The sequence below is a fragment of the Sander lucioperca genome, chromosome 21 (assembly GCF_008315115.2).
Source record: "Sander lucioperca isolate FBNREF2018 chromosome 21, SLUC_FBN_1.2, whole genome shotgun sequence".
NCBI classification, from domain to species: Eukaryota; Metazoa; Chordata; class Actinopteri; order Perciformes; family Percidae; genus Sander; species Sander lucioperca.
The window spans coordinates 26,756,527-26,784,394 of NC_050193.1; the positions used below are offsets into that span (position 1 = coordinate 26,756,527).

Genomic DNA, 27,868 nt, shown 5'->3' on the forward strand with positions numbered 1-27,868 from the left:
TTATTAATGTTTGGTCTGTTGTGTGTGTGATGGTGAACAGACTGAACTTGAGTCAGTGTTTCTTTCCACAGGAGAGACTCTCAGTCCTACAGAGGACACAGAGACACTGAGGAACCAAACCAGACCCTAAACCCAGGATAAAGAGGCTGAGTGAATGTGGTGTTGAAAGTGTAGAGGTGGATCAGTGAGTCAGAGGAGACTGTGTAGAAGGACAGAGTGCCAGCAGGACAGTCCACATACACTGCTACTCTGTTAGAGACAGAGGAGGAAGTGAGGTCTGTTATTATGTGATTGTGCCAGACAGAGTAACCACCATCAGAGCACCTCAGACTCCAGGACTGATCATTCCACCCAAACCCACAGTCATTACTGGTTCCTCTCCTGCTGATTCCTCTGTAACTCACTGCTATATAAACCTCTCCTCTCCTCTCGACCTCCCAGTAACAGCGACCAGTCAGACCATCTCTACACAGCAGCTGAGGATTGGATTCAAATCTGTCTGGATGATCAGGATATGACTGATCCTCCTTCACATTTGTCACCTTCCTGTTGTTGTCAGACAGTTGGAGTTTGCTGTATACTGTGTTTGTGTCCAGTTCCAGTTCACAGACATCTGATGGAGAGTACAAGACACAGCTGCAGGTTATCATCAGTTGATTTATTAACAACTTTACTACAATTACTGAAAAAAAATGTAAACATTTAAACTTTCATTTCATATTCAGCTTTGAATTATGTTTAACAAACTCTAACTTCAACAATCCAGTTATAACAATTCATTCAGTTATAAATACATCTGAGGTGTAAGACGTTGCACAAAATGTCTGACTTGTAGGTACTTGTATAAAAACAGGTCTTGGGCAAAACATATTTATCTGACAGTTGTGAAAAGATGCAAAACAATTGTCGATAAAGAGGCTATCAAAACATTTCAAGCCCTTAGCATGCCAATTCTGGAATGACCAGGCAAAAGTGGATGGTGCAAAGAGATGGTTGGCTGCGATTGGACCATAGAGAGAGGGAGCCTGAAAACCGATGTTTTTCCAGAACTGGGTCCAAATTCGCAGGGAGTGACTAACTGTGTGGCCTTTTGGTATGTTTGATGAAAGGGTAAGTGCTGCACACAGTGTGGCAGGCAATGAGACTGGGCCACACGCGCTAGCCTCCATAGAGACCCAGGTCGGGCATAGAGGATCCAGATGCATCCAGTAGGACAAACATCGGACGTTCGCAGCCCGATAGTAAAATTGGAAGTTGGGTAAAGCCATACCTCCTCAGTTTTGGACGCTGAAGAATGGATTTTCCACAATCGAGGACGTCTTAAAGAAAGATTTGGGAAAAACACTGGAAGACAGTGGAAAAGGTACAGAAACTTTGGGAGAAGCGTCATCATTTTAACCAAGTTGATGTGCCCAATGAGAGATAGGCCTAGTGGGAGCTGTCTTGCTCAGAAAACAGAAATAGAAAGATGAAGCAAGACGAGTCGGAAATGAAACAAAGTTAACCAAAGCGGCTCAAATAAAATAAAAAAACGAAAAGACAGCCAAGCAGCTAGCTGTGAAGTGGCACTAGGTGAGGATAACGTTAACCAAGACAATGAAGAGGACATCATATCTTTAAACAGCACCCTCTTTGGGATTTCTGTCTGCATGCAGTGTCGGGTGTGCTCCTGTGGCTGATGATAGTGGTGGTGGTGTCGGTGGCAGTGGCATGCACAGTGAGGAGACTCAGGAGGAGAGGGACAGAGATGAGGGAGTGAGGGTACAACCTGCGGTAAGCACAACTCTCCTTAAAACACTTTGCCCCTTGATAAAACTAAGCCATAAACAAGTGGTGGACAAACTGTTGATAACACTACAACCATAAAAAAGTAGGCATGCTACACTGTATGATTGCATTAGTTCAGCTAAGTGTACGGGTATCTGAGTCTTGACTGAAGATTCTCACCGTTTTTATTATTATAAGGCTATATTAGCCTACCTTTCATTCAACGAAGTAGCCTACATCTTAATAATAAGCAAAACACCACCTTAGGTTCATCAAACCTTGTGCTTGTGCATTTGTGTCCTTAAAGTAGCCTAGACAAACGTTGCCCATAATGCAAACTTTAATGAGGATTGCAGCTTTTCAATCTGCATTGGCAGACAAAAACTCATGATAGACCTCTTCAAATTAAAGCACAGGACCTCTTCAGTCGTGAAATTATATTAAAAAAAATGATATATATACATATATATATATAGCTTGTTTTATGATTCATGAAGAGTATACCGTTTTATTGTATTAATAAATGACACTTTTTTTTAAATATTGAATGTGTCAGCTCTCACTGATTCTTGCTTACTCATTACATGGCATCGTAGTTTTAAAGAGTACGATTTGGTACACATATTCAGGGTAGCGTAAGGACAGGTGGTATTTGTGATCTGGAGTATTTATTCAGAGACAAACGAAAACCTACACTGTACATTTACTACCACTTAACAAATAAACTGCTGATGTATTCTCTGCTCTGATAGCCGACAGCTGTCTGCTCTGAGCACATTCACCATCACACACTCTCTCTCACATACAGGCTAGGCACCGAGCTATTCCTTAAAGCAGCTTCCCCGGTCTTGTAACACAAGGAGAGCCTGCCAGAGCTTCTTGAATTTGGTCCGAAAGTCCGAACCATCCAAAAAATGCTGTCACACTATAAACGAACCGGACCATGGTCCGGACCGAGACCACCTCTTTTTATCGGACCAAAATTTGGTCTTTTGATCAAACTGAAAAGTCATAAAGTCTGGACCAAATGAGGTATGTGTGAAAACGCCCTTAAGTTAGCTGCTACTTATTAACGAATGGTTACCTAACCATTATTTACCATTACTGAAGCATTGTCATAACTGCAAATAAAGTGATGATACTGAGTGGTTAAACATTAACGAATGATTAGTTAAGCATTCACTACCATTGGTACAGTCATCAAGGTATCATTCCTTAATGATTAACCACTCAGTATGAGATATCACTTTATCTCCAGGTACGCACAATGCTTACCTAATGGTAGTGAATGCTTAACTAATCATTCGTTAATGATTAACCACTCAGTATGATATCTCACTTTATCTCCAGGTACGCACATTGCTTAACTAATGGTAGTGAATGCTTAACTAATCATTCATTAATGATTACCACTCAGTATGATGCATCACTTTATTTGCAGGTATGACAATGCTTCAGTAATGGTAAATAATGGTTAGGTAATCATTCGTTAATAAGTAGCAGCTAACTAAGAATCAATCCTTCTTTGGTCTTTAACTACCGCTCAACAGCGCACGAAACCCAGGGTAGCAGGATTAAAGCATGCCCTGCAGCAGCATACAATTGCTTTAAAGTCTTCAACAATGCCAGTGCTACATAATATACCTTGTTTGTCAATGTACAGTGCCTTGCGAAAGTATTCGGCCCCCTTGAACTTTTCGACCTTTTGCCACATTTCAGGCTTCAAACATAAAGATATAAAAATGTAATTTTTTGTGAAGAATCAACAACAAGTGGGACACAATCATGAAGTGGAACGAAATTTATTGGATATTTCAAACCTTTTTAACAAATAAAAAACTGAAAAATTGGGCGTGCAAAATTATTCAGCCCCTTTACTTTCAGTGTAGCAAACACTCTCCAGAAGTTCAGTGAGGATCTCTGAATGATCCAATGTTGACCTAAATGACTAATGATGATAAATAGAATCCACCTGTGTGTAATCAAGTCTCCGTATAAATGCACCTGCTCTGTGATAGTCTCAGAGGTCCGTTTAAAGCGCAGAGAGCATCATGAAGAACAAGGAACACACCAGGCAGGTCTGAGATACTGTTGTGGAGAAGTTTAAAGCCGGATTTGGATACAAAAAGTTTCCCCAAGCTTTAAACATCCCAAGGAGCACTGTGCAAGCGATAATATTGAAATGGAAGGAGTATCAGACCACTGCAAATCTACGAAGACCCGGCCGTCCCTCTAAACTTTCAGCTCATACAAGGAGAAGACTGATCAGAGATGCAGCCAAGAGGCCGATGATCACTCTGGAAGAACTGCAGAGATCTACAGCTGAGGTGGGAGACTCTATCCATAGGACAACAATCAGTCGTATACTGCACAAATCTGGCCTTTATGGAAGAGTGGCAAGAAGAAAGCCATTTCTTAAAGATATCCATAAAAAGTGTCGTTTAAAGTTTGCCACAAGCCACCTGGGAGACACACCAAACATGTGGAGGAAGGTGCTCTGGTCAGATGAAACCAAAATCGAACTTTTTGGCAACAATGCAAAACGTTATGTTTGGCGTAAAAGCAACACAGCTCATCACCCTGAACACACCATCCCCACTGTCAAACATGGTGGTGGCAGCATCATGGTTTGGGCCTGCTTTTCTTCAGCAGGGACAGGGAAGATTTAGGTTAAAATTAAAAGGTTAAAATTGATGGGAAGATGGATGGAGCCAAATACAGGACCATTCTGGAAGAAAACCTGATGGAGTCTGCAAAAGACCTGAGACTGGGACGGAGATTTGTCTTCCAACAAGACAATGATCCAAAAAATAAAGCAAAATCTACAATGGAATGGTTCACAAATAAACATATCCAGGTGTTAGAATGGCCAAGTCAAAGTCCAGACCTGAATCCAATCGAGAATCTGTGGAAAGAACTGAAAACTGCTGTTCACAAACGCTCTCCATCCAACCTCACTGAGCTCGAGCTGTTTTGCAAGAAGGAATGGGCAAAAATGTCAGTCTCTCGATGTGCAAAACTGATAGAGACATACCCCAAGCGACTTACAGCTGTAATCGCAGCAAAAGGTGGCGCTACAAAGTATTAACTTAAGGGGGCCGAATAATTTTGCACGCCCAATTTTTCAGTTTTTTATTTGTTAAAAAAGTTTGAAATATCCAATAAATTTCGTTCCACTTCATGATTGTATCCCACTTGTTGTTGATTCTTCACAAAAAATTACATTTTTATATCTTTATGTTTGAAGCCTGAAATGTGGCAAAAGGTCAAAAAGTTCAAGGGGGCCGAATACTTTCGCAAGGCACTGTAAATGTTTTGTGAATATCATTATTAAAATATTTTATGAGAATCATCCTGTATCATGTCTATTCTTTTTATTACTATACATCCCATTAACAGATTTCCTAATGATTCATTAATACAGTAACACATACAGTCTGTTTATCAGTAACTAATCATTAGTGCTTGAGTCCGTCATTCAGTAACAAATCATTAACTAACCAGTAGTTCCTCATTCGTTACTCATTCATTTAACAGTAACTACTAGTCTGTTTAACAGTAACTAATCATTAGTGCTTGAATCACAGTCAATCAGTAACTACTCATTAACTAACCATTCGTTACTCATTCATTCCTCATAGACACTACCACCTGGCAGGAGGCTGAGGTCCATCAGGACCAAAACCATACGCCACATGAACAGTTTTTCCCCTCCGCCACTAGCCTTATCAACAAGGCCTGGCTCTCTTTTTTAACTTTAATTTATTTTTAATTTAATACATACTGTGTACATATACTCGTGCTTATATTGTTCATACCTATACTTTTATTGTTTATATTCTATTTAGAGAATGTGTGACATGCACCAACAACACCAAAACAAATTTCTTGTATGTGTTAAAAACGTACTTGGCAAGAAAGCTTTTCTGATTCTGAATGTTCATACCAATAATCAGCAAATACAGTTCATTAAACTTCCTCCAGTTTAGTGAAAATTAAAAGAAACAAAGTTAGCTTTCTATTGGCTAGACTGTTGAAATATATTAATTATTTCTGTTGGATCACATTGTTCAGTTTGTTGCGTTTGTGGATTTTAAATGTATTGATTGAATTCGAACATCTTTCCAGCCATACTTATAGAAAACAGATTGACTGAAACTCTGGAGAAATTAATCATTGTACTTCAGTCAAGAAAGTGTAAAAACCTAGTGTAACATGCAGCTAATATCTCATAAATCAAACTTTAAACACACTCACACTTCCTCAGTCCAGGTCTCAACCACTGCGGTCCAGCGTGGTCCGTCCTGCAGGAAGAAACAAAGTCAGAATCAACTTCATACACCTTCACTCAGATACTCCCATCACCCCATCAGTTAGTGACAGAGAAACAGTGTGAGAGCTGCTGTTGTCTGTCCATCTGCCCATACCTGAGAGTGTCCAATCCAAGTCTAGCCGACAGCAGCTTCACTCCTGAGTCTCCTGGATGATTGTAGCTCAGGTCCAGTTCTCTCAGATGGGAGGGGTTGGAGCTCAGAGCTGAGGCCAGATAAGCAGAGCCTTCCTCTGAGATCAGACATCCTGACAGACTACACACACACACACACACACACACACACACACACACACACACACACACACACACACACACACAAAATGACTGTCACCAACACTAATGGAGTGTAGTGTTGGTTCAGGCAGATCCTTTTCACAGCTAAACTCTCAATTTAACCTGAATCTGCACTTTCAGCACATAATCATTAGTTCGTTTAAAATCTAGTGCCCTGAAGTACAGAGCCAAAATAGTCATTCAGTTAGTGTGTATATTAAGAAAAAAAATAAACTATATAGAGTACTGCTAATTCTGTCTTTATTGAACAAAAGATGTCTTTCAGAATACCGTAAACCAAGACACTACACTGTAAACATGCTCCTGAGTCACTAGAGGACTAGAGGACTGGAAGCTGAGAAATGTGGACAGAGCTTCACAGCTTCTCTCTGATGTGAAGTCAGTCCATTTAATAACTAATACATAAAGAAAATAATAGCTCGGAGGGTCATGGTTTTCAAATATCTGAACACTAACCTGAGAGTTTCCAGTCTGCAGTGTGGACTCTTCAGTCCAGCCAACAACTGCTTCACTCCTGAATCCTGCAGATCGTTGTTACTCAGGTCCAGCTCTCTCAGACTAGAGGACTGGGAGCTGAGAACTGAGGACAGAGCTTCACAGCTTCTCTCTGACAGGTTACAGCCACTCAGTCTGAAGAGGAATTAGTAACACAATTACGAACAAAAGTAATTTTTTTCTGAATCAAGATAAAGAACATTTAATCTGGATAAATGTGTGTACACGTACAGAGCTTTGTTGGAAGCTTTGACCACTGGCAGCAGCCTCAGAAGAGCCTCTTCTGAAGCCAAGTATTTCTTCAGGTCAAACTCCTGCAGGTTGTTGTTACTCAGATCCAGCTCTCTCAGACTAGAGGACTGGGAGATGAGGACCGAAGACAGAGGTTCACAGCTTCTCTCTGACAGGTTACAGCCACTCAACCTAAAAAAGATATTTAGACAGTTCATTTAATAATTGATGAATTAAGAACAAAAAAAGCTTAGGCAGTAATCTTTTTTCAATAAAAGGTAGACTAACCCAAGAGTTTCCAGTCTGCAGTGTGGACTCTTCAATCCATCCGACAGCAGCTTCACTCCTGAATCCTGCAGCTCATTGTTACTCAGGTCCAGCTCTCTCAGACTAGAGGACTGGGAGCTGAGAACTGAGGATAGAGCTTCACAGCTTCTCTCTGACAGGTTACAGCCACTCAGCCTGAAGATGAATCAACAAAACATAAACAAATAAAAACAATGGTTATTTTTTCTGAATGAAAAAGATAGTTAGTTATAAAGATAGTTGTGTGTGCACGTACAGAGCTTTGTTGGAGGCTTTGACCACTGGCAGCATCCTCAGAAGAGCCTCTTCTGAAGCAGAGTATTTCTTCAGGTCAAACTCGTACAGATCTTTCTCTGATGACAGTAAGATGAAGACCAGAGCTGACCACTGAGCAGGAGACAGTTTATCTGTGGAGAGACTTCCTGAACTCAGGGACCGTTGGATCTCCTCCACTAGAGAACGATCATTCAGTTCATTCAGACAGTGGAACAGACTGATGCTTCTCTCTACAGACAGATTCTCACTGATCTTCTTCTTGATGTACTCGACTGTTTCCTGATTGGTCTGTGAACTACTTCCTGTCTGTGTCAGCAGACCTTGTAGGAGACTCTGATTGGTCTTCAGTGAAAGACCAAGGAGGAAGCGGAGAAACAAGTCCAGGTGTCCATTTGGACTCTGTAAGGCCTTGTCCACAGCACTCTTGTAGAAACGTGTTGATTTGTCTCTGACCACTTCAGACCACCGGGATGTTGTTTGTTCTTCTGACACCAGGTTGACTCCAGAGTTGGTGAATGTCAGATGGACATGAAGAGCGGCCAGAAACTCCTGAACACTCAGATGGACGAAGCAGAACACCTTGTCCTGGTACAGTCCTCTCTCCTCTTTAAAGATCTGTGTGAACACTCCTGAGTACACTGAGGCTGCTCTGATATCGATGCCACACTCTGTCAGGTCTGATTCATAGAAGATCAGGTTGCCTTTCTGCAGCTGCTCAAAAGCCAGTTTTCCCAGAGACTCCATCATCTTCCTGCTCTCTGGACTCCAATGTGGATCTGTCTCAGCTCCCCCATCATACTTGATGTTCTTCACCTTGGACTGAACCACCAGGAAGTAGATGTACATCTCAGTCAGAGTCTTGGGCAGCTCCCCTCCATCGCTGGTCTTCAACATGTCCTCCAGAACTGTAGCAGTGATCCAGCAGAAGACTGGGATGTGGCACATGATGTGGAGGCTTCGTGATGTCTTGATGTGGGAGATGATTCTGCTGGCCTGCTCCTCATCTCTAAATCTCTTCCTGAAGTACTCCTCCTTCTGTGGGTCAGTGAACCCTCTGATCTCTGTCACTATGTCAACACGCTCAGGAGGGATCTGATTGGCTGCTGCAGGTCGTGTGGTTATCCAGAGGCGAGCAGATGGAAGCAGTTTCCCCCTGATGAGGTTTGTCAGCAGCACATCCACTGAGGTGGACTTTGTAACATCAGTCAGGATCTCAGTGTTGTGGAAGTCCAGAGGAAGTCGACACTCATCCAGACCATCAAAGATGAACATGACCTCTTCAAACCTGCAGATTCCTGCTTCTTTGGTTTCACTAAAGAAGTAATCAACAAGTTCCACCAAGCTGTACTTTCTCTCTTTCAGCACATTCAGCTCTCTGAAGGTGAATGGAAATGTGAACTGGATGTCCTGGTTGGCTTTGTCTTCAGCCCAGTCCAGAGTGAACTTCTGTGTTAAGACTGTTTTCCCGATGCCAGCCACTCCCTTTGTCATCACTGTTCTGATTGGTTCTCCTCTTCCAGGTGGGGTTTTAAAGATGTTTTCTTGTCTGATTCTTGTTTCTGGTCTGTCTGGTTTCCTGGATGCTGTTTCAATCTGTCTGACCTCATGTTCATCATTGACCTCTGCAGCCCCTCCCTCTATGATGTAGATCTCTGTGAACATCTGATTCAGAACAGTTGGGTTTCCTGCTTTAGCAATCCCCTCAAACACACAATGGAACTTCTTCTGCAGGTTATATTTAAGTTTACGCCTACCACCTGCAGCAGGATTTCCTGAATGAAAGAAGATCAAGAAGTCAAAGAACATATTTCAACATGTTATTTGAGTATATGAATATATTTTGGTCCATCTCTTGAAACATTAATAAAGGTCCCATTTATCCAGTATGTTAAATCTTTAGAGAAATCCTCTTACTGCTCTGCAGAAGGTCAGCCAGCTCTCCCTGCTTCATTCTCCTCAGGAAGTGCAGTGTGATCTTCAGAAATGCCTCTCTGCTGCTCCTCCTCTGCTCTTCATCCTCACCGTCCAACACCTCCTCATCCTCCCTCTGACTCTCTAAGCATTCTGGGTAATCTGGACTCAGCACCTTCTGGATCTTCTTCAGCTCGTTCTTCACAAAAGTCCCGATTTCCTCCTCCAGCAGCTGGAATAGAAGATTATATAAATGACAAATCAAACTGAAATCGCGGAAGCAAACATCAGATCCATGTTGGAAAGACTGACAATCCACTGGTCTAAAAAGGGCAGCATGGAGATGATTGTGAACAGAATAGATGTAAAAGTAGTTGTTGTACAGACCATAAATATGGAGTCCAGGTGTGTTTGATGCTGCTGGGCAGACTGACCACTGGGAACCTCTGAGCTCTCCTGGTCCACTCTGTGGAGGAATCAGGAAGAATTAGCTCACATTATGTCTATCCACACAGAAAAAACACAAGGTAAAGGTCCATGAAGTAATATTTGGATGTTAACAGCAAATCAGAGGACTCCCTGTAGTAGTAAACGTTTACTAGTCCTGCTGATTATCAGTTTAAAATCCTCACCTTTGATCAACAGAGTGGCGTCCATCTTTGAAGTCTATTAAACCACCGATAGACTGGTCACTCTTCATGGACACACAGCTGGGTTCAGGTTCTTCCAGATTCCTCCTGATAGAAACACAAGATAAATTCTGCACTGCACCCACAACACACTGAGACAAAACCTGTCAGTGGTTTAATAGCTAGTCAAAATCTAGTGCTTGTCTGTTTTGAGTGTCATGACCTCCTCACTTAATCATTCCCACACTGGGTGTTAGATACTTGAAAGATAACATTTACCCCCTTTCTGTGGAGGTTTAATCACCTTAGATATGATGTTATTTTAGTATCAACATTAATTATGCAAGGCATAGACCGGGTCTGAAAAGTGAAGCCAATGCTGAAGCTCCTTAAAGCTGCATTCTGTCCAACTACCAGCAGGGGGCGACTCCAGTGGCTCCAAAAAGAAGTCTGTTTCTTTAGAAGTCTATGAGAAAATGAGTCTTCTCACTTGATTTATTATGGAACTGACTGCCAAGTTAACTTATGCCACAGCCGGCCAAATTGAGAAAAGGAAAGCCACTGATCTACCTTACAGATTCCAGACAAGGTGAGTGGAGAGTCTGAGTTTTAAACTGATTAGGTGTAATGTTTTCATAACCCAATATGTACTTCTAGCTTTGGTTATCACAAATTCAAGAGCCACTCAATAGTAAACCATTAATCTGTCTCATATTTACCATGAGCTACTTTCAAATTTCACAAGCTTTTGGCTGGCTGGTAGCTGGTGCTAATTCCCATCTGTGCCTAGCTTTTACATTAGGTGCTTAGCAAAGTTAGCTTATTTCACCTGTAGTATCTTTACTCGTTGATGCCAAGAATATGTCAGTTATTTTGGAACATTTCGCTGCCTCTTCCTTCATACTTTATTCCTTTTGAGTCTGACCTTCTCAGCACCACCTTTCCCTTTTCTTTTTTGGCTTTCCATCATTAGATTCACACAGTATCTGTTAATGTTACCGATAGACTTCCAAACGTGACAAGGAAAAAAAGAGGTGTTCGATGGCTTTACGTCATAGGCTGACCAGGGCTATGCCATTTGGGGAGGGGCCGCACACTGATCCCCCTATATTTCTGAAAGTCCTAGACATGGTTGTGACCTGCACTTCGTTAGTGCTTTCTGATTAGCCTGTGTTTGTATTGAAATAAGAGGCTGCACAGTTTGACCAGCGAGCCACTGGATGGTGTTGCTAAGAACTAATATCAGATCGGCCCTCGCGACCTCCAAACACTACCGGCCCACCAGGAAAAGTCCCGACTCTCCCGATTGCCACTCCGCTACTGCTTTTATATCTAATTTAAAATGTTTCAATACAATAAGAAAAATGTGTTTAATTACTGAAATAATGGACATGTTACTGAACACAATTTACAACTACGTACTTTCTGTCATGTTGTTTAAAATCAATGCCAAACTCCATTGAGTCGTCACTCTTGAAGGACACACAGCGGGGTCGGGGTCCAGGTCCCTGTTCAGGTCCGGGTCCAGGTTCAGGTCCAGGTTCAGGATCAAGTCCAGGTCTGTGCTGCTTCTCTGGGCTGAAACACAACACACACAGAGCTTTGAGTGTGAATAATAATGGTGGAGTGATCTGATTGGTGGACAGTTAGAGATGGTCCTCTCACCTCTGAGCTTTGGTCTGACTGTGTTCCCCACACAGAGTGTCTTTAGAGGGAGGGACTCCCTCCTCTCTGTCCTCACACTGACTCATAGCAGAGTCCACACCTTCTGGAGAGGAAACACCTGCTGGGAGAGATGCTCTCTGTCACCACAATGACATCCAAGGAAGGTTAAATTCAAGGACAGCTGGACATGGTTGAACAGCTCGAAGACATTTTGTCTCTCATCTGAGAGACTTTTGAGTTCTGATTGAACAACAATGGAGAAACCCGAGGCCGAGTCTGAACCACCATCAACCCACATTATTATTCATAATAACTGAAGATTATTAACTTTCTTTCACTAAACCAGCTGAACTCATGGTCTGAAAGCTAATTTCTAAGAACATATTATAGATATATTTCTATACTAATACAGTCAAACAGTAACTTTTATTATATAATCAAATTTTATATATGTCTGGTGTATTATAGTAGATGCCATTTTACTCTTCTAAAGGTATTTATTTCTGACTATTTTCTAGGTATCTGACCTTCCTTCTGTCTTTGTGCTGCTACAACACCTGAGTTTGTTCTCTGGGGATCAATAAAGTTTTATCTAATCTTATAAAAAGGAGGATTTACTGCAGCACTTTTAACTCCATGGACCTCATAAACTGGTAAATGATTTATTTATTTTCATCTTAATACGATAATTTAACATTGATAATAAAAACTAACAGGTCCAGCATCAGCAGTAGTGTAAAGTATCATTGTAATCATATGTAAGTACATTTAATCAAGTACTGAACTAAGGAACATTTCATTTCAAAGTTTTTTAGTACTTTTAGTATTTCCTTATTATGTTATTTACTACTTTTACTGCACTACATTTATCTGACAGTTATAGAGCTCAACAGTGACCCACTTTCTTAACGACTCTGGTTCCAGAAGTGTTTTCCCTGTTTAATATATGTTAAAAGAGATTGAAGCCTGTAACCAAGCCAACCAGCTACCAGATGAACCGTGACCATAAAACATTTGATTTGGCGCAAAAAACATTTTGAAAACGGCAAAAAAGTCAAAAGCTACAAGACTGTGCAGAAACTATCATAGACTTCAGTGGTAGCAGCTTGCTCTAGTACTGTAGTTCGCGGGTACGGTTTACATGGTAACAGCAAGTTGGACCAATCAGAGACGTCACTGTTACGCTTAGGATTGTGGATAGTGTAGTACTTCTCCATAAGATCGCGAATAAAACATGTTTTTCTGAAAACCAGGTTGATTTCATATGGACTTCTGGCTTCTACAGGAACAGAAACTTTGTTTCACAACCTCATAGCTCGTGGTCAGTCTACCTCGAATGGTTTAGACATTATGGCTGATAATCTAAATCCTTATGGAGAAAATAAATGAGATTATTACTTCCAGACTGTTGAACTCTATAGTTACTAGTTACTTTACAGATGGAGATTTTACAGACAAAACAAAGACGTTAAAATGAAAGTAAAGAACAAAGAGTTGATGAATTGTAATAACTAATAAGACTTCCTTGATAAATGAGTGGTTTAAATAATGTTCAAACATTTAATGGTTCCCGCTCTTAAAAGGTATCAGCAGCTTTTATTTTCTTTATAATAATTTGGGGCTTTGGAGAAAACAAGTTAACTGAAGATGCCACTATTCATTTTACAGGGGACATTTTACTGCCCTGTGTACTTTAAGTACATTCAGATGATAATACTTGTGTACTTTTATCTAAGTAATGTTTTCAATGCTGACCTTTTTTTTCAAGGTGGTATTAGTATTAGTTTTACTGTACATTAGAAATTACAACACAAACTGTTGCTTTTCACACACAAACACCTGAATTTCTGTGTTTAACAGTTTGAGAAAACTAACATGAGATCAGAGATCAGCTGAGAGTCGCTCAACACTGAAAAGTCTCACTTACTAAAAGTTGAACATGGAGAAACATCTGCGTCACAACACGGGACAAAGTGAACTAACTGGAGAGATTAACTTTGACCTTCAATCTCCTTTATCAAAATATGTCTACGGAGCTGAAGTTACAGCACTTTATGAGACTTATTATTAAACACTAGAAACACGCACGCTGTACTTCCTTCTGTCTTTGTGCTGCTACAACACCTGAGTTTGTTCTCTCTCAAATTTTATATATGTCTGGTGTATTATAGTAGATGCCATTTTACTCTTCTAAAGGTATTTATTTCTGACTATTTTCTAGGTATCTGACCTTCCTTCTGTCTTTGTGCTGCTACAACACCTGAGTTTGTTCTCTGGGGATCAATAAAGTTTTATCTAATCTTATAACAAGGAGGATTTACTGCAGCACGTTGAACTCCATAGACCTCATAAACTGGTAAATGATTTATTGAATTTCATCTTAAATACAATAATTAAACATTGATAATAAAAACTAACAAGTCCAACATCAGCAGTGATGTAAAGTAACTAAGTACATTTAATCAAGTACTGCACTAAGGAACATTTCAAAGTTCGTTGTACTTTTAGTATTTCCATATTGTGTCTGTGTTCTACTTTTACTGCACTACATTTATCTGCCAGTTCTAGTTACTAGTTACTCTACAGATGGAGATTTAAAGACTCAACAAAGACTTGATGAAATCTTAAAAACGTTGTAGTTTAAATGAAAGTTGAGAACAAAGAGTTGATGAATTGTATTAAATAATAAGACTTATTTGATAAGTGGGAGGTTTAAATAATTTTCAAACATTTAGTGGTTCCAGCTTCTTAAAGGTGACCATCTGCAGATTTTACTTATTTTAAATAACAATAAGAGATAATTTGGGGCTTTGAAGTTTTGACTGAAGACGCCACTTTGTGATGGACATTTCTCACATTCCTGTATTTCAACAGACAGATTAATTCATTGATTAACCAAGAAAATAATCAGCAGGTTGATCAATAATGAAAAGAATAATTTCAGCTTCATATAAAACAGTTTAAAACAGTAAAAACAGTGCCGCTTACCAAAAGTTGAACATGGAGAAACATCTGCTTCACAACACGGGACGAAGTGAACTAACTGGAGAGATTGACTTAGACTTTAATCTCCCTTATCAAAATACAGTATATGACACACTATTAAACACACACACACACACACACACACACACACACAAAAACACAAAAACACACAAATACACACACACACACACACACACACAAACACAAAAACACACACACACACACACACACCTTGGAGCTGATATGCAGCACTTAAATAATATAATGCTATTTATTATTATAGAATAAATTATATTTAATAAAATACCTCACTTTTAAAGCTGGCTCGCCATTTACTCCCGTTGTATATTTACAAGCAATGTAGAGTTTAAAAATCTATTTTCTTTTTTTTTTAAACGGAGTCCGGCGCAGTTCGGCTCCCTCCACATAAAACACAACATTACATCACTTTGAGCCAACTTCACACAGAACAATGAGGGAGAAACAGCACCACAGATCTGTTTTAACCGAATATTCTCTGGTCCAGCTCAGCTAAAAATAGTAAATCCGTCAGAAGAACGTTAGCGTGTCGTTAACTACCGGGCCCGTTAGTAACCGGCTTGGTTACCGACGACGTTATCTTCACTTCACCTGTTCAACTGACTTTAGCAGCTAGCTAGTTAGCACACTCGACTGTCCTGCTGTTACACAATTTATGAAGTTAAATCAAGTTAATGTTAGCTATGTTAAGCTAACTGAGAACACCAGCACATAACGGGAGCTAACGTTGTTTTAACGGTTATGTTAATGCTAGCTAACATTAGCTTGAGCGTTGATAACTAATACTACGTCATGAAGCTAAAGAAAAAGAGACTATGTTGAACTGTTTAACCTCTTCTGCTCCAGACATTTGATTTTCCTTTTGCCCATCTGCTATCTGTTGTTTATCACTCTTCGACTCTGATCGCCCCCTGGTGGCTGGCTGTTAGTTTAGGATTAGTCTCGCACCACACATAAGTTTAATGTTGTGTTGAGCCTTCTTCTTTAAAAATAGCTATTTTGAGGCTAGCATAAAAGTGCCCCTAGCACTCCCATTCAAAAGGCCATTTGACCAAAAAAAATAAATTCGGTAAATCTTAAAAGTGGCGATTCCGTCCTAAATATGCTTTTAAACGAAGGTTTGACTCAGGTACATTCACAAAAAGACCCTAGGTTGCATTTTGGCGAGAGTTATGCTTTACGTTTTTCTTATGAAACGTTGCTGCTTTCTGATTAATTCAGCATAGCTTTATTTAAAGAACACTTTTAACAGATAGAATCATAATGTGCTTTACATAAAAACATACAAGATAATAAATATTAAAAACTAACACAACTAATCCGCGACCCGTTACCGGATAAGCGGAAGAAGATGGATGGACAAAACAAAGTGAAGTACAAATAAAATAGTCATTCACGAAGTGCAGACAGACAGTTTAAACAAGTGAATGTTTCGGATTCGGTGTGAAAAGGAGAGATAGATGGGCTTGAATGTTTAAATTGACATGTGATTTATTGGCACAAATTATTCATATTTGGTCTGTAGTGTGTGTGATGGTGAACAGACTGAACTTTGATTTCAGCAGCTGATCTTCAGTCAGTATTTCTGTCCACAGGAGAGACTCTCAGTCCTGCAGAGGACACAGAGACACTGAGGAACCAGGTGACCAGAGCATAAACCCAGGATAGAGAGGCTGAGTGAATGTGGTGTTGAAGGTGTAGAGGTGGATCAGTGAGTCAGAGGAGACTGTGTAGAAGGACAGAGAGCCAGCAGGACAGTCCACATACACTGCTCCTCTACCAGAGACAGAGGAGGAAGTGAGGTCTGTTCTTCTGTTATTGTGCCAGACAGAGTAACCAACATCATAGCACCTCAGACTCCAGGACTGATCATTCCCTCCAAACACACAGTCATCACTGCCTCCTCTCCTTCCGATTCCTCTGTAACTCACTGATATATAAACCACTCCTCTCCTCTCGACCTCCCAGTAACAGCGACCAGTCAGACCATCTCTACACAGCAGCTGAGACCAGGAGTAAAATCTGTCTGGAAGATCAGGATATGACTGATACCCTCCCACACGTGTCACCTTCCTGTTGTTGTCAGCCAGTTTGAGGTTTCTGTGTACTGTGTTTGTGTCCAGTTCCAGTTCACAGACATCTGATGGAGAGAACAAGACACAATACAGCTGCAGGTTATCATCTGATGATTTATTAACAACTTTACTGACAATTACTGAAAGAAAATCATTTAAACTTTCATTTAATATTCAGCTGAATGATGTTTAACAAACTTTAACTTCAATAATCCAGTTATAACAATTCATTCAGTTTATAAATACATCTGATGGTGATTTACAGATTTACAGCTGTGTAGACTGAAAACACACAATCACAACTATGTTTTATTATTAAGATTCTGTCTCTCAGCCTGTTTTCCATTTCCACCTGATCACCTGCAGCTGGCTCTAAACCATGTGTACGCTGGTCTGAAGTCAGTGTGACGTGCACACCTTCTGTTTATAGAAATACCAGTTTATGTGTGAAAGTATTTGTAGTATTTGTGTGTATGTGTTGTACAGTTGTGTTCAGAATAATAACAGTGTGTTTAAAAAAGTGAATAATGCTCAAAATCCTTAGAATAGCTTTTAATCCCATAATATCAATGCATTGGGAACACTGCACATTCGTTTCCAAATCAAAACAAGACCAACATTGATCAAGTTTGTGTTCTACCTTTACAGAAAGTGAAGAAAAAGGAATATTAGGCTGTTCAAAAAAATAGCAGTATTTGCATTTTTCTTTACAAACTCAAACATTTACTGTATAAACTGAACATGTCTCAAGGGTTGGCTTTACTTTGACTCATAACCATTATTTCTGAGAACTGCTTCACATCTGTGTTGCATGGAGTTGACCAACTTCTGGCACCTGTGAACAGGTATTCCAGCCCAGGACCATTGAACTACATTCCACAATTCCTCTGCATTACTGGGTTTGGCCTCAGAAACAGCATTTTTGATGTCACTCCACAAGTTTTCTATGGGACTGAGGTCTGGGGATTGGGCTGGCCACTCCATAACATCAATCTTGTTCATCTGGAACCAAGACTTTGCTCTCTTACTGGTGTGTTTTGGGTCATTGTCTTGTTGAAAGACCCATTTCAAAGGCATTTTCTCTTCAGCATAAAGCAACATGACCTCTTCCAGTATTTTGATGTATTGAAACTGATCCATGATCCCTGGTATGCGATAAATAGGCCCAACACCACAGTATGAGAAACATCTCCGTAACACCACCATGCTTTACTGTCTTCACAGTGTACTGTGGCTTGAGTTCAGTGCATGGGGGTCGTCAGACAAACTGTCTGCGCCCCCTAGACCCAAGAAAAATGTTGCTCTCATCAGTCCACAGAATGTTGCGCCATTTCTCCTTTGGCCAGTCAATGTGTCCTTTGGCAGATTTCAACCTATTCAGTTCATGTCTTTTTTTCAGCAATGGGACTTTGCGGGGGCTTCTAGCTGATAGCTTAGCTTCACATAGCCTTCTTCTGATCGTAACAGTACTCACAGGTAACTTTAAGTCTTCTTTGATTTTCCTGGAGCTGATCATTGGTTGAGCCTTTGCCATTTTGGCTATTCTTCGATCCATTCAAATGGTAGTTGACCGTTTTTTCCCACGTCGTTCAGGCTTTGGATGCCATTTCAAGGCATTTGAAATCATTTTGGCTGAGCAGCCTATAATTTTCTGCACTTCTTTATATGTTTCCCCTCTCCAATCAACTTTTTAATCAAAGTCCGCTGTTCCTCAGAGCAATGTCTGGAACGACCCATTTTGCTGAGTATTTCAGTGTGAAATGCACTATAACCAGCATGCACAACATTTGCTTCCTTCCTTCCTTAAATATGGGCCATAACTGACACCTGTTTCTTCACAGAATCAATCACCTCACTAATTGAACACAACACTGCTATTATGTTGAACATGACCCTTTCAATTACTGATTCAATTACACAGAATGAGCAGCATGCATGTCATGACTGTTGGTTTTCTATGACTCTACAACACTTACTAGTAAATTATTTGCCATGTAGAAATATCACTTCTACCAAAAAATTTGATTTATGAGGTTAGTGATGTTGGACTGCTATTATTTTGAACACAACTGTACATCTGGTCCCAGGTCTCCATTCAGGGAGGAACTGGAAGGTAAATCCACCTCAAAGACAGTTTAAGAAAGTGATAGTGCTATTCAACCGTGTCATTTTAATTTAGACTTTCTCCGCTAGAGGACGGTGTTTACCAATGTAAGCCTCTATGTAGAATATTCAGTAGAAGTTCAAGCCTCATGAGCTGGGTGTCTCATCACACCCTAGTGTTTACCAATGTAACGGGGCTGCATAGGTAATGGAAATTAATTTAATTAATTAAGCCTCTATGTAGAATAATATAGCACTGCCATAACTGCTTCCTATTGTGTTAAAGTATTAGTGGATGTGTTTGGTTTATGATGGCAGCCTTTGTAAATGTATAATACTTTGATATTAAGGTATTTGGAGCACTTGACTTTGATATTAAGATGTGGCTGAAGTGAATAAGTGCCCTGTGCAAAGCTGTGCCTTCAACCTAACACAATAAAGTGCAGTAAACTGATACTGGGGTCCTGTCAAATGCATTCTGACAGATGTACCAAAGCTAATGTTCATACCAAGAATCAGCAAATACAGTTCATTAAACTTCATCCAGTTTAGTGAAAATTAAAAGAAACAAAGTTAGCTTTCTGTTGGCTAGACTGTTAATAAAATATATGTATGTAATTCATCATCGTACTTCAGTCAAGAAAATGTAAAAATCTAGTGTAACATGCAGCTGAGTTCTCATGAATCAAACTTTAAACACACTCACACTTCCTCAGACCAGGTCTCAGCCACTGCAGTCCACCGTGGTCCATCCTGCAGGAAGAAACAAAGTCAGAATCAACTTCATACACCTTCACTCAGATCCTCCATTAAACATGAACCAGAGTTCATCAGTTAGTGACAGAGAAACAGTGTGAGAGCTGCTGTTGTCTGTCCATACCTGAGAATTTCCAGTCTCCAGTTTGGATCCTTAAGTCCAGCTGACAGCAGCTTCACTCCTGAGTCTCCTGGATGATTGTAGCTCAGGTCCAGCACTCTTAGATGGGAGGGGTTGGAGCTCAGCGCTGAGGCCAGAGAAATACAGCCTTCCTCTGAGACCAGACAGCCTGACAGACTACACACACACACACACACACACACACACACACACACACTCACACACACACACACACACACACACACACACACACACACACACACACACACACACACACACACACACACACGTCAGAACTCTAAAAAATAGTTTAATGTTAGTTGTATACATCTGTCCACTGTTTAAAATGACCAATGTCACCAACACTAATGGAGTGTAGTGTTGGTTCAGGCAGATCTGTTTCCCATATAAACAGATGCACAGCCTGTTGACCAAACACATTGGTCCCCTAAAATATGGGATCTGACCATAATTCCTGCATAGTCCATTCAACATAGCTGTGAATACTCTGAAATTGCACTTTCAGCACATAATCATTAGTTCATTTAAAATGTATTGCCAAAAAAACAAAATGGTGTCACTGTACAGTATATACACATATGAACCTAACTGTATATCCAAGTCCAGTTTATGTGCCAACTATTAGGTGCTTGAAACCATCGCACATCCACAGTGACGGCATGCGACCAACACATCCGTTCTCAATTAACTGATTACCTGGGTTTGGGGTTATGTGTCTTACTATGAAAGGTTTGTTCATGCAGAGTCATTCAGTTAGTGTGTCTATTAAGATATAAATTAAAAATAAATTAATGATATAGAGCACTGCTGATTCTATCTTCATTGAACCAAAGATGTTTAGCAAAATACCGTGAATCAAGACAATACACTGTTGACACACTCCTTAGTCACTAGAGGACTAGAGGACTGGAAGCTGAGAACTGAGGACAGAGCTTGACATCTTCTCTCTGAAAGGTTGGCCTGTAGTTAGTCCAGTTAATAACTAATATATAGAGAAAATCACAGCTCAGAGGGTCATGGTTTTCAAATAACTGAACACTAACCTGAGAGTTTCCAGTCTGCAGTGTGGACTCTTCAGTCCAGCTGACAGCTGCTTCACTCCTGAATCCTGCAGGTCGTTGTTACTCAGGTCCAGCTCTCTCAGACTAGAGGACTGGGAGCTGAGAACTGGGGACAGAGCTTCACAGCTTCTCTCTGACAGGTTACAGTCACTCAGCCTGAAGAGGAATCAGCAATACATAAGAAAACAATTAAGGAAGACATCAGATTTAACCCATAAGAACCCAGACCTATTCCCCCTTAAAGGGAAATTATGGGGGGCATAACACAGACTAAATAGACCACATGGAACACATTTCTGAGATTTTCTTTTAAATAACCCCCTGTAGTGTCAGGGATCTGAAATGTGACATACTGCATTTAGAGTAATTTTTTTCCTCATTTCCTCATTCATCAGCTTGCCTTTTTACTTAGTTTCACAGATTTGTCTTTTAATTTGCTGTTTTACAACATATCGCAACATTATAACTTTACTTCTGAACTTTGACATCAAAATCTTTTTTAAGATCCATCAAAAAATGTCACATTGAAACAGAAAGTTTAAATAACTAGAATCTTAATGGGTCCTTATGGGTGAGAGACGTAACCTCAACTTTATAATACTGAAAAAAACACTGCGTCTAAATATTTCTTTTAACATTTGATTTGACTTTATTTATTGCACACCAATGTAATCTAAATAAGGATCACATTATGCTTAACATTATTATACCTCAGCATAGTTAACATTAGGGGTCATCTTGATGATGTTGTTCACCTTTTTAAAATGTAACGCAGTAATGTTCACTCAGAGTACATTTATACTGACCTACTTTTTATTTGAATTTAAATTTGTACAAATGTATTTTTAATTGAGTAAAATTTTTTTATTAAAGTAACAGTACTTTTACTTGAGAACAATATTCTAGTAATCTATCCACCTCTGCCTGACTCATACATGCAGACACAAAGAAACAGATGCAGCCTCTTGACCAAATACTTGTCCCCTTAAATATGGGGGTCCAACCATAATCATACCTGCAAACTCAGAAGGGCTGAAAAAGGTGACACATCTCCCCCCCCCCCCCCCCCCCATCCAAAAAAGGAAATTAAGGGAAAAAACAACTATTTCCCAGTGCTAAAACAATATATAATATAATATATATATATATATTTAAAATGAAATGATTTATTAAAAATGCAATTACAATAACTTAAAACGATAACTTATTTCACCAGTAAATTCCTGTTAACAACAAAAAAAAAACACTGGATGGGAAAAGGGTATTTTACAATTACTTTGAATGCAGCACAAGGCTGGCGAGGCGAGGCTGAGTCTGTGTTGTTTTTCAGACAACGGCAGCTACAGTCTGATGTTACAGTCCTCTCCAGTGAAATACAGACACACTTTTCCACCGTTTAGCTATCAGCATTTTAACCGTGTTTACTCCAGCTGCTAGCTAACGGTAGACTAACATTACCTGCTGTCGAGTGTAGTGTTACCGTAACTAGCGTCCCGTGCGGCGATGTTTCAGTTCCCTCTAAAGTCTGTTTTCGGAGCATCAGAGAGAAGCGCAGGCATTTAAGTGGCACCTAAATAAGGCACCGAAATCTGCGTTGCTATTCGGTCCAGTAGATAACGGTCGTTAAGGCACCAGTGCTGTATTAGCACCAGGTCTCGGTTTCATGATTCACGTGGATGACAATTTCCAATTCAAAACGGCAATTTTTGCCGAAATGCGACTAGTTTGCAGGTATGATAATTCTGAGTCAGCTCTCTCAGACGTCTAAACCTCATTCACTCTTTTAATCTTGTTTAGTCAGTCAACTAAATAATGAACATACAAAGAAAATAATATTTTAGAATAACTGAACACTAACCTGAGAGTTTCCAGTCTGCAGTGTGGACTCTTCAGTCCAGCCGACAGCTGCTTCACTCCTGAATCCTGCAGCTCATTGTTACTCAGATCCAGCTCTCTCAGACTAGAGGACTGGGAGCTGAGAACTGAGGACAGAGCTTCACAACTTCTCTCTGACAGGTTACAGCCACTCAGCCTGAAGAGGAATCAGAAAAACATAAGAAAACAATTAAAAAAAAATTCGGAATGAATATAAACTCCATTTAATCTGGATAGTTGTGTGTGCACGTACAGAGCGTTGTTGGAGACTTTGACCACTGGCAGCAGCCTCAGAAGAGCCTCCTCTGAAGCAGAGTATTTCTTCAGGTCAAACCCGTCCAGATCTTTCTCTGATGACAGTAAGATGAAGACCAGAGCTGACCACTGAGCAGGAGACAGTTTATCTGTGGAGAGACTTCCTGAACTCAGGGACCGTTGGATCTGCTCCACTAGAGAACCATCATTCAGTTCATTCAGACAGTGGAACAGATTGATGCTTCTCTCTGCGGACAGATTTTCACTGATCTTCTTCTTGATGTATTCAACTGTTTTCTGATTGGTCTGTGAACTACTTCCTGTCTGTGTCAGCAGACCTCGTAGGAGACTCTGATTGGTCTGTAGTGAAAGACCCAGGAGGAAGCGGAGGAACAAGTCCAGGTGTCCATTTAGACTCTGTAAGGCCTTGGCCACAGCACTCTTGTAGAAATGTAATTTTGTAAATTGACGGGAGGATGTTTGTTCTTCTGCCAGCAGGTTGACTCCAGAGTTGATGAATGTCAGATGGACATGAAGAGCAGCCAGAAACTCCTGAACACTCAGATGGATGAAGCAGAACACCTTGACCTGGTACAGTCCTCTCTCCTCTTTAAAGATCTGTGTGAACACTCCTGAGTACACTGAGGCTGCTCTGATATCGATGCCACACTCTGTCAGGTCTGATTCATAGAAGATCAGGTTGCCTTTCTGCAGCTGCTCAAAAGCCAGTTTTCCCAGAGACTCCATCATCTTCCTGCTCTCTGAACTCCAGTGTGGATCCGTCTCAGCTCCTCCATCATACTTGATGTTCTTCACCTTGGACTGAACCACCAGGAAGTGGATGTACATCTCAGTCAGGGTCTTGGGCAGCTCTCCTCTCACTCTGGTCTTCAACATGTCCTCCAGAACTGTAGCAGTGATCCAGCAGAAGACTGGAATGTGACACATGATGTGGAGGCTTCGTGATGTCTTGATGTGGGAGATGATTCTGCTGGCCTGCTCCTCATCTCTGAATCTCTTCCTGAAGTACTCCTCCTTCTGTGGGTCAGTGAACCCTCTGACCTCTGTCACCATGTCAACACACTCAGGAGGGATCTGATTGGCTGCTGCAGGTCGTGTGGTTATCCAGAGGCGAGCAGAGGGAAGCAGTTTCCCCCGGATGAGGTTTGACAGCAGCACATCCACTGAGGTGGACTCTGTAACGTCAGTCAGGATCTCAGTGTTGTGGAATTCCAGAGGAAGTCGTCACTCATCCAGACCATCAAAGATGAACACAACCTCTTCAAACCTGCAGATTCCTGCTTCTTTGGTTTCACTAAAGAAGTAATTAACAAGTTCGACCAAGCTGTACTTTCAGCACATTCAGCTCTCTGAAGGTGAATGGAAATGTGAACTGGATGTCCTGGTTCGCTTTGCCTTCAGCCCAGTCCAGAGTGAACTTCTGTGTTAAGACTGTTTTCCCGATGCCAGCCACTCCCTTTGTCATCACTGTTCTGATTGGTTCTCCTCTTCCAGGTGGGGTTTTAAAGATGTCTTCTTGTCTGATTCTTGTTTCTGGTCTGTCTGGTTTCCTGGATGCTGTTTCAATCTGTCTGACCTAATGTTCATCATTGACCTCTGCAATCCCTCCCTTTGTGATGTAGATCTCTGTGAACATCTGATTCAGAACAGTTGGGTTTCCTGCTTTAGCAATCCCCTCAAACACACACTGGAACTTCTTCTGCAGGTTCGATTTGAGTTTACGTTTACCACCTGCAGCAAGAGTTCCTGAATGAACACACAACAAAGAAGATCATTAAGTCAAAAAACATATTTCAACATTTCTCAGAGAATGAGTATATGAATATATTTTGGTTCATCTCTTGAGACATTAGTAAACATCCCATTTATCCAGTATGTTAAATCTTTAGAGAAATCCTCTTACTGCTCTGCAGACGGTCAGCCAGCTCCTCCTGCTTCCTTCTCCTCAGGAAGTGCAGTGTGATCTTCAGAAATGCCTCTCTGCTGCTCCTCCTCTGCTCTTCATCCTCACCATCCATCACCTCCTCATCCTCCCTCTGACTCTCTAAGCATTCTGGGTAATCTGGACTCAGAACCTTCTGAATCTTCTTCAGCTCGTTCTTCACAAAAATCCCGATCTCCTCCTCCAGCAGCTGGAACAGAAGATTATATGAATGACAAATCAAACTGAAATCATAGAAGCAAACATCAGATCCATGTTGGACAGACTGACAATCCACTGGTCTAAAAAGTGCAGCATGAAGACGATTGTGAACAGAATAGATGTAAAAGTAGTTGTTGTTCATGTACAGACAATAAATATGGAGTCCAGGTGTGTTTGATGCTTCTGGGCAGACTGACCACTGGGAACCTCTGAGCTCTCCTGGTCCACTCTGTGGAGGAATGAGGAAGAATTAGCTCACATTATGTCTTTCCACACAGAGACAAACACAAGGTAAAGGTCCATGAAGTGATGTTTGGACAGTGAATCAGAGGACTCCATGTAGTGGTAAAATGTTTACTAGTCCTACTGATTATCAGATTTTTTTGATTTTCCGTCTTTAATGGACAGGACAGCTAGGTGAGAAAGGGGAGAGAGAGGGGGAAGACATACAAGAAATCATCACAGGTCAGACTCGAACCCTCGACCTCTGCATCAGGGTATAAACCTCTATGTTTATGTGCACCTGCTCTACCCACTGAGCCAAACCGGCCACACTGAAATCCTCACCTTTGAGCAACAAAGTGGCGTCTATCTTTGAAGACTAGAGGAAAATCCATAGACCGGTCACTCTTCATGGACAAACAGCTGGGTTCAGCGTCAGGACTTTAAAGAGGTCATTAAAGCTCACATATTTAGGGAAGTTCTCTCTGAATCAAAGACTTTTATATCTAATTAAAAAAAATGTTTTTTTACTGACATTATAGACGTGTTAGTGAACACAACTTACAACTACGTACTCACTCAAATGTACAGGTACTCTGTGCTATGACAATAAAGTTGAATCTAATCAGCAGCGAGTTTCAACTGTTTTTAAACCAACTTTTCCTATATTTAGGTTTAAAGTTATTTATCGTCAAATGCACAACAATGACAGTGAAGCGGTTGTTGGCAATACATTATAAAAGTTCTCAGGCTCCCTCCAGTTGTGCTCAAACAAATATGTATAAAAATAAAAGACATAAAATAGGGCAGTTAATGTAAAATATAATATATATTGTAGAAGACAGGTGTACACAACAAATAAACAACATGAATAAACTGCAATTTTACATTTGACTATTTGTTGTAAACTCTGAAACTGAGACTGAGTTAAAGTGAGCTGATGCCGTCACCGTCCATTAAAAGACTTTTTAAAAACATCTAAAACCCAGAGATCTCACAATAAATAAAAACACATCATGTTGTTTTCATCATCAGTTTAAAATCTTCACCTTTGATCAACAGAGTGGCGTCCATCTTTGAAGTCTATCAAACCACCCATAGACCAATCACTCTTCATGGACACACAGCTGGGTCCAGGTCCAGGTCCAGGTCCAGGTCCATGTTCAGGTCCAGGTCCAGGTCCAGGTCCAGGTCCGTCCTGCTTCTCTGGGCTGAAGCACAACACACAGAGAGCTTTGAGTGTGAATAATGATGGTGGAGTGATCTGATTGGTGGACAGTTAGAGATGGTCCTCTCACCTCTGAGCTTTGGTCTGGCTGTCATATTCCCCACACAGAGTGGCTTTAGAGGGAGGGACTCCCTCCTCTCTGTCCTCACACTGACTCATAGCAGAGTCCACACCTTCATCTGGAGAGGAAACACTGAGAGCAGCAGTCCAATCATTCATCAGCACATCATCACTCATTCATCCCTCACATAATTTCTCCTGGTAAAAAAGCCAAAAATCAGCAGCTGGTGCTCTGATTGGCTGCTTGTCTCTGTGTCATATCAGTGTCAGTTGAATCCTTTTGGCTTGTTGGACTGTTGCTCAGACTAAAGAAGCAGTTAGAAAACATGACTGAACTCTGGGAACTACTGAGGGCCTTTTCTCATCACTTTATCACATTTCATTTACTCAACACAGAGAACTGATCAACACATGGATCAATAGTGGTTTGTTATTGGACAGAGAAGATGCTGCTGGTTCTCATTGGTCAGTGGTGAGGACGAGTCAGAGCAGAGGAAGCTGACATCAGCTGCTCTACTTCTATCAGTCCACTAGATGGCCTCATGGAGCTGTTTGGAGGATTTTACTGCTTCATGGAAATCAGAGCTGAATGTCACTTTGTGTGGCGGCCATCTTTGATCCTGACATTTGGATGATTTAAGAGAATAAATCAGAGAAGCTGCAGAAATCAGCTGGAGGAGGTGGAGTTACTCACTGTGACCACTGGTGGTATTTCCACTATTTTTACAATCCATGGGCTGAATGTGCTCTAGCTGTTTGCAATCTCCCTTAACATTTCCATGGTAACAGTGAGCTCCACCAATTAGAGACATCGCTGATACGCTTAGGATTGTGGGTAGTGTAGTACTTCTCCATGACATCATGAATAAAACATGTTTTTCTTAAAAGTTGGTTGATTTCATACACACTTCTGGCTTCTACGGTAGTATAAACCTCCGTTTCACAATCTCACAGCTCGTGGTCAGTCTACCTCGGATGGTTTAGACATTATGGCTG

The 27,868-nt window shown here is 40.7% G+C and overlaps 1 protein-coding gene across 1 annotated transcript; it reads right to left on the minus strand.

The window, feature by feature from the left end:
- Nucleotides 1-35: 35 nt before the first annotated feature.
- On the minus strand, nt 36-27,572 carry LOC116046787 (NLR family CARD domain-containing protein 3-like). The gene is made up of 12 exons (XM_035996514.1): nt 26,883-27,572; nt 26,634-26,795; nt 10,246-10,350; nt 10,001-10,079; nt 9,617-9,845; nt 7,683-9,474; nt 7,409-7,582; nt 6,851-7,024; nt 6,195-6,353; nt 6,025-6,071; nt 1,271-1,287; nt 36-707 (listed from the first exon to the last, which is right to left on the minus strand). Exons 1-12 carry the CDS (start codon nt 27,047-27,049, stop codon nt 87-89), a joined length of 3,726 nt encoding a protein of 1,241 aa, XP_035852407.1. The 5' UTR covers nt 27,050-27,572; the 3' UTR covers nt 36-86.
- Nucleotides 27,573-27,868: the final 296 nt, after the last annotated feature.